This window comes from Camellia sinensis, chromosome 8 (assembly GCF_055761805.1).
Source record: "Camellia sinensis isolate YWXY chromosome 8, ASM5576180v1, whole genome shotgun sequence".
In the NCBI taxonomy this organism is placed as follows: domain Eukaryota; kingdom Viridiplantae; phylum Streptophyta; class Magnoliopsida; order Ericales; family Theaceae; genus Camellia; species Camellia sinensis.
In genome coordinates this window covers 195,424,866-195,437,189 of record NC_138968.1, presented here as the reverse complement: position 1 = coordinate 195,437,189, position 12,324 = coordinate 195,424,866, and the positions used below count along the sequence as shown (strand labels likewise).

The 12,324-nt window shown below is 35.5% G+C and overlaps 1 protein-coding gene across 4 annotated transcripts; it reads left to right on the top strand.

Moving 5' to 3' along the window:
• The first annotated feature begins 1,734 nt into the window (after positions 1-1,734).
• On the top strand, positions 1,735-6,874 carry LOC114314750 (putative WRKY transcription factor 2). Of its 4 annotated transcripts, none has more exons than XM_028261214.2 (6): positions 1,735-2,025; positions 3,095-3,611; positions 4,349-4,537; positions 4,717-5,531; positions 5,626-5,784; positions 6,131-6,874. In XM_028261214.2, the coding sequence occupies exons 2-6, from the start codon at positions 3,150-3,152 to the stop codon at positions 6,711-6,713; spliced, it is 2,208 nt and encodes a 735-aa protein (XP_028117015.2). In that variant the 5' UTR covers positions 1,735-2,025; positions 3,095-3,149; the 3' UTR covers positions 6,714-6,874. The 4 variants fall into 4 exon arrangements, with proteins under 4 accessions (XP_028117015.2, XP_082740656.1, XP_082740655.1 ...); XM_082884529.1 differs by lacking the exon at positions 1,735-2,025 and adding an exon at positions 2,036-2,187; XM_082884530.1 differs by lacking the exon at positions 4,349-4,537 and having other exon boundaries at positions 1,778-2,025.
• Positions 6,875-12,324: the final 5,450 nt, after the last annotated feature.

Sequence of the window (12,324 nt, the reverse complement as noted above, 5' to 3'; positions counted from 1 at the left end):
CATGGGACTAAATGGGTTAAAAAATTCCTTCATGAACTTCTTGGGTTAAAACATTTCTAAATTGGACTTATCAATAAAAATCCCTAAATTAAAATGAGATTTTTTAGTTAAAATAGTTACAAAAGATAAAATAATTTTTTTAATCTAATAAAACAAAATGTCACAACTAAATTATAATTATTTTATTTTTTACTCTTATAAAAATTAAAAAACTTATCCCAAACAAAACTTTTTAACCTTAAACTAAAATAATCAAAAAATTATAAAAAAAACTAAAAAATCAATCCACTATCCAAACAAACCTATGATTAGAAGAAGCCAAAAACAGCAACAAAGACTAACCGTAAGCCTCATTAGTGAATCATCATCAAAAGCTTCTTCGTCGGTGTTTAAAGAGTGCACGTGTCAGTCAGCTAGAGTAAGCGTTACACTAATTAACATCAGTACCATTACCATGTATAAAAAACCAAAAAAATTCATTGATTCTAAGACCAATTTACCCTTCCCAGACTAACGTAAAGTTTCTACGTGGCCTTATCTTATTGGCCAGTCAAACCGGGCCTTTAATGCGTTACTTGCTTTTGTATTCTACTAGTAAAAGCCCAACCCAAAAAACCTCGTTTGATTAGGAGTTATATTATTATTTAATCAAAATCAATAAATGTGTTAACTTTCCTTTCTCTCATTCTTTTCTTTGCTTTTCTTTTGTTTTTTATTTTAAAGAAACTTTAACTGCAATATTACAGTAATCATATTTTTGTAATATTACCATAATCATATTTTTCTTTCATAATGGATTTCAACTACTCACATTTATTATTAATACAATTTTCTATATAAAATAAAAAATATAACTATCATAATATTACTGAAAAAAAAAATATCCCCTCTCATATCTCAAAAATTATTCACAATAATAATATAAATATATTATCAAAATAAATCTAAATCACGTTATGGGTGTTTGGAAAGTTGCTATTTTAGTTTTTGATTATTTTAGTAGGGTATGATTTTTATGTTTAGGAAGATAGTTAGATTTTTTTGTAATTAGATGTGATGTTTGTGAGAGAAAAAATAAAATGATTATAGATTTGATGTGACATTTTGTCTTATTGACTATTTTAGCATATTTTGTCATTTTGTGAATATTAACCTAAAAAGTTAAAAAAAGCCTTTGCCAAACACTCCAATTATTTTTCAAAATTATTTTCAATGATATTATTGAAAAAAAAATATTATCATATATTTTATAGTATACAATGTATTAATAAGAAATATAAATGGTGAGGTTGATTTAATCAATATAACATTGGAATGTTGGTTGACTTTTTTTAATTTTTTGACTTTTTAATTATTTTAATCTGGGGTTAAAAAATCTCGTTTGAAATGGACTTTTAGACTTTTTTTACTTTTATGAGAGAAAAAATATAATAATTATGTATTGCATGTGATGTTTTATCTTATTGAACTAAAAAATTTATTTTATTTTATTTTTTGATTAAAATAACTAAAAAACTCCAAACTTTTTCTTCCCAAAAAAGCCCATAATGCTCATATTTGAGATTTTACTTTATGTGAGAGAATAGAATTGCGTGATCACATTATGTGCGTTTAAAATTTTTCTTAACAAATTATGATAAAAAAAATATGATGATTTTAATAATAAAAAATAAAAAAAAAAGGGAAAAACTTTCCTCCATCTCTTCAAAGATTCCATGCAATTCAGGTCCACCATAACACAAAACAAACCCCACATTTTCTCCTTTTCATTATTATATTTATTTGTAATTTTCCCATCATCAATCAAATTTGTTCCCAGCCATTTTAAAGAGAGAAAGAGAGAAAAGAGGAGAGAGATATTGACAGGAGGAAGGTGGGATGGTTTCTCATTTTCCTTTGAAGAAAGACTCATCACAGAGAGGGGAAGAAGAAGAAGAAACCCATTAAACCATAATTTTTTTATCAGAGGGGAAAGTCATCATCTCTGCTTTGACTGTGTCCCCCTCTTTTATATGTTGTTGTCAGGTACTTACCTAACAATAATCTTTCTCATCATTTTTTTAATCATTGAGAGTCTCTTGTTGTATTGGTTTTTCTTTCTCTTCCATTTTACTCTTTTCATTTACATCCCTTAATTTGGGAATTTTCTTTTCTGGGCATCTTTAGCTTATCTTATCCCAATTTTAGGTATTTATCTTTCAAAAAGAAATTTCCTTTTTTCTTTTTATGGTTTTGATTTTAATTTTACATCATGGATCCTCAAATTTCCTTATATATTAGATCATGATGGGCTCTAGGATTATAGGTTTGTTTGCCTAAAAAGTGTTCGACAAAAAGACACTGTTGGTTTATCTTATTTGATTGGTTGTTACTCTCGATCTTTTTCAAATTTCAGATTTTGCTTATTCTTTTTCAGTTAATTTGTGGATTTTGCGAAGAGGGTTGTGATTAAATCAGTCTGGAAATGATTGTGGGATTAATTAGATGATGTTCTTTCTGGGATTGTCCTGAATTGTTGATGTCTCATGAATCTATGGCCTCTTAAATGATTTGTTGATCTTCTTTGATTTTTTTTAATAAATTATTGTACTCTTATTATTGTTGTTGCTCCTCGAAACTCAGCGATATGATCGATCACAAATTTGATGAGTTGATTGAGGAAAGATCCTTGTTTGTTGAGGGAGGAAGACATTGATAAATGAGTTTTCTTTTGAGAGATTTCATCTATGCGTTTATCATATAACTTCCCTTGTATTAATTTTTACGCCATTGCATTTGAGGCCTTAAAGTTTTGTTTGTTTCAATGGAAAACAATCTTTGATGTTGGAAGTATTCGATCCTATAGCTAAAATTCTTTTGTTGTCAAAGGTGTTTTTTTTTTTTTTTTTTTTTTTTTTCAAAAAATAAAATAGAAATGTACATCACTCAAAATGGAGTTTTGCAAAATTTCTTCAAATCGATCTTATAATGACACGTTGTAGGCCTAGCTGTCTCTCATTGCTTTTTCGCTCTTCTTTATTTTTTATTTATACGCTATTCTTGAGACATTGGACTCAAACTTGAGTAATCATCTTTTGCATATTGTGTAAATCAGGAATTCTTCTGTTGCGAGTTTGAGCTGATTACGACATACGAGGCTTAGAATTATCATGGGTGGGTTTGATGACCATGTTGCTATTATGGGAGATTGGGTGCCTCCTAGTCCGAGCCCAAGAGGTTTTTTCTCTTCCGTATTGGGTGATGAAATCAGCTCAAGGTCAATTTCTGAAAACCCTTTTGAAAATAAAAATGGGGTGCTCTTTCCGGGGCCTGAAGAGCGAATTATGTCAGGAAGAAGTGATGAAAAGGACGGTGCACAAGATTGTGTAGCCGATGATCAATTGACTAAATCAAATTCATTTTCCGAGCAGAAAATGAACTCTCGTGGAGGAGGCCTTTTGGAAAGGATGGCGGCTAGAGCTGGGTTTAATGCTCCAAGGTTGAATACAGAAAGCATCAGACCTGCTGACCTTTCACTAAACCCAGATGTTCGGTCTCCTTACCTGACAATCCCACCTGGTCTTAGCCCGACATCCCTGTTAGAATCTCCGGTTTTCCTCTCAAATTCACTGGTAAGCCAAAGTTTGAATAGAATCTGGTTTTACTTGTTTTGAAATACTCTTATTTGCTTTTGAGGGCAAATATGAACCTTTGCCTTGATGAGATCACATAGTCTTGGTTCATGTCTGTATCTTGTTTACAGCCTATAAAAAGTGTGGGGCAGCTGCTTACTAGGTTGATCTTACCAAAGATGAAACCGTGCTATTATGGGTATTCCATATGCTGATAAAGGAGCTAAAAAAGGGCTAAGAAACAAGGAGTTCATTTTTTATGCTCAGGTGGAGTGGAAAATACGATAGTGGGAATGAAAACTGATCTCTTATTGGTATTTATTCTTAGAAATTTTTAAGCCATATAGTTAGGCGTAAAATGGGATCACTCGCCACCTCTAGGCTTTTTTGTGCTTCAAATAAATCAGTACAATAAATCAAGAGATGAAATGTAAATCTTAGAGACGTTCAGCCTGACTGCTATGCAATAAGTTATGAGAAGTTCTCATCCATCTTATTTTTGCATCTAATAATGTTGGCTAATGTGGTGCTCTCCTAATTATACAATTACATGTAATTTTTGCATCGAATAGTGTTGGCTAATGTGATCCTCTTCTATAATTATACATTTAATCTCCTAACTTATGGTTCCTTGAATGTCTCGCTAATGTTTTTGCTCGACCTTAGGTGAAGTTAGCATCAGCTTAAATGGCCCATCTTTACTCAGCATCTTATTTCCCTTACCTTTTTAATTGTAGGCTCAGCCGTCTCCAACAACAGGAAAGTTTGCATTTCCTCCGAGTGGGAATGGCAGAAACTCCACCCTGGCTACGGAGGCCACCGATAAAAGTAGAGACAATTTCTTTGAAGACATCAATACCTCATCCTTTGCCTTTAAACCTGTTGCAGAATCGAGTCCCTCTCTTTTTCTTGGCACTACAAGCCAAGTAATTCTGCTCTCTCTCTGTGTCACACACACAACACCACATTATCCACACACGCACACAACATTAGTCATTGTTGTGAAATTTGTCAGAAAAATCAGTTGAGTGGTATACGATGTAAAAGAATAGAAGTTTTGTCCATTTTCTGTTCTTTTAAATATTATTTACGTTTATGCATGCAGATGGCTTCAACTTTTCCTCAGACACACTTTCCTGGCATTGAGGTTTCTGTTCAGCCAAAAAACTCTCTTCGGTCTCGATATGTTGAGCCTGCAAAACTGCAGTCTCAAAATGGAACCACACTGAATCGTCAAGACTCTTATAGAACGTGCAGTGAAAAGGAAGCAGCGGTTGGTGGTGCCAGTGCGGAAAATTCACCACCATTTGATGAGCTGCAAGATGAGGAAGCGCATCAAAGAGGTGGCGGAGATACTGTGGTTGGTGGTGCCCCATCTGAGGATGGGTATAATTGGCGAAAATATGGACAAAAACAAGTAAAAGGGAGCGAGTATCCGCGAAGTTATTATAAATGCACACATCCCAATTGTCCAGTCAAGAAGAAGGTGGAACGATCTCACGAGGGCCACATTACTGAAATCATATACAAGGGGGCCCACAGTCACCCCAAACCGCCACTCAATCGCAGATCAACCATTGGATCGTCAAATCCGCTAACGGATATGCAACTTGACATTGGTGATCAGACCGGGGCACAGATTGGTGCAGATGGTGAACCGGTATGGTCAACCGTGCAAAAGGGAGTTCCCGACTGGAGGCATGACAATCTCGAGGTGACATCATCAGCATCTGTGGGTGCTGAGTACTGCAATGCACCGAACTCTATGCAGGGTCAGAATTGCACGCATGTTGAAACGGGTGATGCAGTGGATGTCTCTTCTACTTTTTCTAACGAGGAAGATGAAGATGACCGAGGGACACATGGCAGCATATCATTAGGTTGTGATGGAGAAGGAGATGAATCTGAGTCAAAGAGAAGGTTATTATTTATTTTTGTCATACGCTTGAATGATTTTCATGATGTTATGTTGGATAATCAACAGAATATTTGCCAATATTGTTTACTATTACAGGAAAATTGAAGCGTATGCAACAGAAATGAGTGGGGCCACTAGAGCTATCAGGGAGCCTAGAGTTGTGGTCCAAACAACCAGTGAGGTGGATATCCTTGATGATGGGTATCGTTGGCGCAAGTATGGGCAGAAAGTTGTGAAAGGAAATCCAAATCCAAGGTCATCTTAATCTTCATCTTCATTGTTGTTTCCTTGTTTGTGTTTGAACAATTCACAATTTGATTCATATGATTCGATATGAGTTTTAATTAAAACGATTCGATTCATTTTGTTGAATCTTAAATTGAGTGAATCGTACGATTCAATTGCAATTCACCACGATTCATTTCTGTTTGCATAATGCATGAAACGGCATTGTTTTCATAAAAATTAAATAACAATAATTAAAAAAAGGTAAATTGAGAGTTAAATAAAATGACATGATTTACAATTTGATTCACAATTTGACAACAATTTGTTGCATTGCTGAAGAAACTGGAAACGACTTGTTACTGTTTTGATGCAGGAGTTACTATAAGTGCACGAGTGCTGGCTGCACAGTAAGGAAGCATGTGGAGAGGGCGTCGCATGACCTCAAGTCAGTGATCACTACCTACGAGGGGAAGCACAACCATGACGTCCCTGCTGCTCGGAACAGCAGTCACGCCAACTCTGGCACCACTAACAATGGACCTAACCAAACTGCTGGAACTTCAGCTTCTGCTTCTGTTGCATCGCATCTTCACAGGCCCGAGCCATCTCAGGTTCACAACAGCATGGCTAGATACGATAGGCCTCCTTCAATGAGCTCATTTGGGCTACCTGGAAGGCAACAACTGGGACCGCCCCACGGGTTCACTTTTGGAATGAACCAACCGGGACTTGCTAATTTGGCAATGGCTGGGTTGGGGTCAAACCAGGGTAAGTTGCCTGGTATGCCAGTTCATCAGTATTTTGGACAGCAACGGCCGTTGAGTGAAATGGGTTTCATGTTGCCAAAAGGAGAACCGAAGATGGAGCCTCTGTCGGAACCTCCCTTGAACCTTTCGAATGGGGCTTCAGTTTATCATCAAATTATGAATAGGTTGCCTCTTGGACCACATATGTAAATTTTCTCTTCTTTTTTTGTTTTGTTTTTTTGTTTTTTTTTTGTTTTTCCCTTAAAGAAAAGAAAAAAGTAGAAAGATACAACTTTTCTATATTTGAAAATGGGTATTTCAGTGCTCTGAATTTTGGTCTTGATTATTATTATTATTATTATTTTTGCAAATGGCCTTTTTTAGATTTTCATTTCATAACATGGTCCATCTTTTATGCTAAAATTCTGTGTGTGTGTGTGTTTTGTGGAGTTCAAGTTGATTGATCGAAACGGAGACATCTGTCTCCGAGAATTTATTGGGCAAAAATGGGTAAAATTATTCATACTATAAATCATACCATGAAAATAATTTACTAAAGAATTTTTAAGGAAATAAATGAAAAATGATTAAAAGAGAAAAAGATCAGCTCGTGTTTTCAAATTAAGTTTTAACACTCTCACTGCTGCTTCACGATTGGATAGCACGTTCAAAATATAATTCCGCGATATAATTCAAACTGCAGTTTGAAAATCCGTTTGGCAGCTTGTGCTTCAGTTCTCCACTTTCAACGTTTCTGTCTACTTCCTCTTTTGATCTAAAAAACTTCCATGTCCATCTCCATCGTCTCTGAAAATTTCACGTGAATCTCATCTTTCTTTCTCTGTATCAAAAATTAGTACTGAAGATTCGTCACGGGTAGGCTTCACAGAGAAGTCAGACTCATTTTATAAATAATGAATCCTCTGAACCCGCTCCCTACTCGTATCATCTTCCAGAAATCGGCTGACTTACAATTTGTACGTTGTGGAAGATTCCTTCTACAAGCAACCAAACAATGACGAGTGCGAGATGAAATAACTCACAAATTTTATTTACATATTTTGTTATAGGTCAATGATTTGAAAAATTCATACCTAATTTTATTCAATTTTTTTTTTTCAGGTCAATTTTATCAAATCTATTGTTGAATCAGACGAGCAAAGAGTGGCACATTCAGTCAGTATACACATTCCATCACCGGCGATAACTATTCAACTCCCACTAATCTGGTAAATAAATCCTTCATCTGTTATGTGCAAATGGTTTCAAAGAAGTCAAAATCAGTTCTTAAATGATTTCTGAGAAATGTAGGCGAGTATTTTTTTAGTTTCAGATCTTTTGTGATTTGTCTAAACTGTTTGAACCTTTTGTCAAGAAGGATAGCCACTAATCTGGTAAATAAATCCTTCATTTGTTATGTGCAAATGATTTCAAAGAAGTGGAAATCAGTTCTCAAATGATTTTTGAGAAGTGTAGACGAGTATTTTTTAGTTTCAGATCTTTTGTGATTTGTCTGAACTGTTTAAACCCTTTGCCAAGAAGAATAGTTGAGTCGGGAGTAACCGGGTCATCCGGCCGGTCGTCCCCCGGGTCATCCGGCCGATCGATCTATCTGTTCTCCTCCTCTTCGTCTGCTGCTTCTTCTGCTTATTTCTTCCTTCTGTTTTCGTGGGCTTCTTCTTTTACTGGTTTTTTTTTTACTATTTAAAGACAATGTTACCTGATTTTTTTTATTATTTGTGGTTTTATTTCTACTATTTAAATTCAAGTAATCTGTAACGCATTTTTTTTCTTGAAATAAAATCATTTGCTTTTTATTTTTTATCTGTGTTCTCCTTCAAACCATTTTGCTCTATTATTCTTGTATATCAACCTCGGACTAGTTTAAATATAATTTGTATCTTTATAGATGGATGGAAATAATTCCGATGACAATCAAGATACAAAAATGTGGACGCCCAGAATTGAAACGAAATTAATAAATATGTTGAGAGATGAGGTTAGAAAAAATCAAACAACGGGCCGTACTACTTCATGGACAATTAGGCATTGGAATCATTATGCAAATCAGTTGCACAACATGTATGGATTTCGGTATACAGCAAAGCAGGTGCGACAAAAATATCAGCAATTAAAAGCAAATTACCAGACATTTAAGCGACTCCAGGCACAGACTGGTCTAGGATGGGATCCCATTGTAGGCACTGTTGTTGCACCCGATGAATTTTGGGATAAAGTTTTTCATTAATCTGTACTATTTTCAAATTTTATTTTAAACATTTCATGATACATACAATGCTTAATTTTATATTTTTAATTGTTGTAGGCTAACAGAAATGTGAAGAAGTTTAGGACAAAAGGATTTGAATATTTCCAAGAAATGGCAGAAATTGTTGAAAATTGTTGTGCCATAGGGGCCTTGTCTCGTGCATCCACACAAGGAGTCCTTGACTCAGATGAAGAAGATGAAATGCTAAATAAATTTTGGAACCCTGATGTTGGTGGGAGTAATGCTGCTGAGGCCATTCCTGTTGACTTATTCGGCGATGAGTACATGGATCCAGCAAAAGGCAAAAGTCACAAGAGCAGCCCTACAACTAGCCAGACTGACAGTGGTCGTTCTAAAAAGTCACGACCAAGTGGGTTCGATGATGTGTGCGCAGCTTTCACATCCTACATACAGGCAAAACAGGACATTCACGTGCACGAGAATATGAGACAGAGGCTGTAAGTGTAGGTGGTGATGAATATTCCCTTGATGCATGTCAAGATGCATTGCTAGACCTTGGGGACATACCACCGGTGCAATACGTTAGGGCACTGACACTGTTCAAGGATAAGGAATGGTGAAGGTTTTTTATGCGCACTCCTACCCATATGCGCCGAGCCATGATCCTCGCTTTGTAGTGAAGTGAGAAGTTCTGTTTTGATTGTGTTAGCGAATCTCCTTGTCAGTCTGCAAAATGATTTCATGATTCCTGATTTGTTTTTTATTCTTTTTTTTCATTCCATGATATGCTCTTTCCTTTTCTATCTTCGTTTGTTTTTTTTTTTGTTGAACTTTTAAGTAGTTTTTGTTTTATTGAAAATATGTTGTTATTACAATATAACGTATTAAACAAATTTTCTTCTTGTATGAATTTTACTGTATGCTGGTAATGGACTACGGCCGACTATTCATGTACTCATTTTTTAATTCTGTTTCACCAATAATGGTAAGTGTTACAATTTGTCAAACATTATTTTATAATTATGCTTTTACTGTGATGTAGACAAAACCATATGTCATCCGACACAGAAAACAATATAATGGAGATCTCATCAGAGGAGGATGAGGCTATTGAAGATTTTATGGATTTTTTTATGATTGCTTTCATGCATGACCATATCAACGCGTCAAGTAGTCGCCAACCGCAGCGAACGTGTCCATTCAAAGGTGATGATTACATCTTCAACCTATTAAATGGCCATCCAGAAACAATGATGGACATTATGCGAATGGATGCACAAACATTCATTTTATTGAAAGACACTTTACTCTAAAATGGCTTTATCGATACTGAACATATCATATCAGTGTGAAGGAATCGCTTGGAATTTTTTTACACTTTTGCACAAAATGATCGCCATCGACTACTGGCAGATAGATTTCAACACTCTACGAAAATAATTTGTCGGCACATAAAAATTGCTATGCGGGCATTGTGCAAGCTTGCATCAACGGTTATTAAACCACGTAACCAAGACGAGATACCGGCAAAAATTTTAAATGACAGGAGGTTTTTTCCCTAGTTCACGGTACGAATTTAATGACTCTCATGTAAGTTGTATATATCAATAAGGGACGATATATTATTATTTTTTAATTATAAAAGTAATGTCCAAGTTTGTTTCGCTTTTAATGTCAAACAAATATTTGTCAATTAGGATTGCGTCGGTGCTATCGATGGCACATTGGTGTATGCATGGGTCCCTGCTTCAAGACAAAATACATTCCGTGGTCGGAAATCAACGGTATCGCAAAACGTACTCGCAGCTTGCAACTTCGATATGTTGTTCACATTTATTAATTTTGGATGGGAAAATAACGCTCACGACAACGCTATTTTGGTTGACTCTATTACACGAGCTGATCTACAGTTCCCACACCCACCCAATAGTGACTGTCCCCAAATAACATACGGTACACTTTTCGGATTGCTTTTTTTGTGCATATCAATTGACAGAATAGTGTATTCATTATTTACATGTAGGTAAGTATTATTTAGTTGATGCTGGTTTCACGAACATGCCTAGATTCCTTGCCCCATTTCGGTCTCAACGGTATCACTTGCAAGAGTTTCATGGCCATCATTATTCAGGACCTAAGGAATTGTTTAACCATCGACATTCGTCGTTACGCAATGTCATAGAAAGAACATTTGATGTTCTGAAGAAGCGCTTCCCAATATTGCGGTCCATGCCAAATTACAAGTCTACAAGACAAGGGTCTCTCGTGATTGCATGTTGTGTAGTGCACAATTGAATCCGTTTGCATGCAGATATGGACCCATTCTTTATGGAAGCTGATAATGAAATGGCCGCAGAAGCAGAAGCAGACAGGCTTGTTGGAGACCAAGCTGACTATGTTGACATGTCGCAATATGGGTTAACATACCAATCGAACGTTAGGGATGCAATTACTACTGCTATGTGGCAAAATCATATTGGCCATGTGTTGGACCATTTTAATATCTTATATTTATTTATTGATTTATCTTTTTCATAAATGAGATTTCATTACTTTGGTAACCTCTTGGTCATAAATGGAGGTTAAATAGAATTCATGAACTTGGTTAATGGTCATTATTTTGGTGTAACAATTTTCTCTTATTTAATGGTCATTATTTTTTTGGTGTAAGTTGTCAGGTCTTAGTGGCCTATAAATAATCTCTTTCATCTACTCTTTTCTACACCACTAACACATTAATTATTTTCTATACAAGAGAGATTACTAGCAAAGAAGGGTGTTTTATTAGTGGAGCTTTGGGTTCACCATCTTATGCAGAGTTTGCCTGAACCATACGACAAGCTGTTGTATCCTGGAGGGGATAAGTCATAGTTTTGTGACTGTTGTATCGGTATTGGGGTTCTTCCTACCGCAGTGGGCTTAATCTTCTTAAAGAAAACGAGATATCCGTGTCTCAGCTTGATCTATTTGTATCTCATTTTCTTTGCATCATTTATCAATAAAATATAATTTTTTCTGGTATAGTCACCAACAATTTTAAGGAGATCAAACATGGAACAAGTGCCAGAAAAAACCAATAATGGAATTGGAGATCTCAATAAGCCTTTTAAGTTCAAGGGAGTTCATTTTAAGAGGTGGAAATGAAAAGTTCTTTTTTACCTTAGCCTTTTGAAAGTTGCATATGTTCTTACCGAAAAGAATCCAAACAAAATCCCAACCGAGGAGATGAATGATGAAGATTACGAGGCACATGAAGCAAAAGTGGCTTCCTATAATACAGATGAGTACAAATGTCGCTTTTATCTCTTAAATTGCCTTGCTGATCAATTTTATGATTACTATGACACCACTTACACTTCTGCAAAGAAAATTTGGAAAGCTTTACAGACTAAGTATGATATTGAAGAGGCAGGAGCAAAAAAGTACGCAGCTAGCCGTTTTTTTCGCTTTCAAATGGTGGATGGAAAATCTGTTGTGGAGCAAGTACAAGATTTCCAAATGATAGTTGCAAAAGTAAGATCTGAAGACATCAAGATTGGTGACAACTTGATAGTTGCAGGACTTGTTGACAAACTACCGCCATCCTGGAGA

What these genes read in the sequence shown, in the direction of transcription:
- LOC114314750 (XM_028261214.2), top strand. Translation starts at nt 3,150, where the DNA reads ATGGGTGGGTTTGATGACCATGTTGCTATTATGGGAGATTGGGTGCCT. An exon ending in TTTTCCTCTCAAATTCACTG is followed by an intron (nt 3,612 to 4,348) that starts GTAAGCCAAAGT and finishes TTTTAATTGTAG; the next exon opens with GCTCAGCCGTCTCCAACAAC. An exon ending in GAATCTGAGTCAAAGAGAAG is followed by an intron (nt 5,532 to 5,625) that starts GTTATTATTTAT and finishes TTACTATTACAG; the next exon opens with GAAAATTGAAGCGTATGCAA.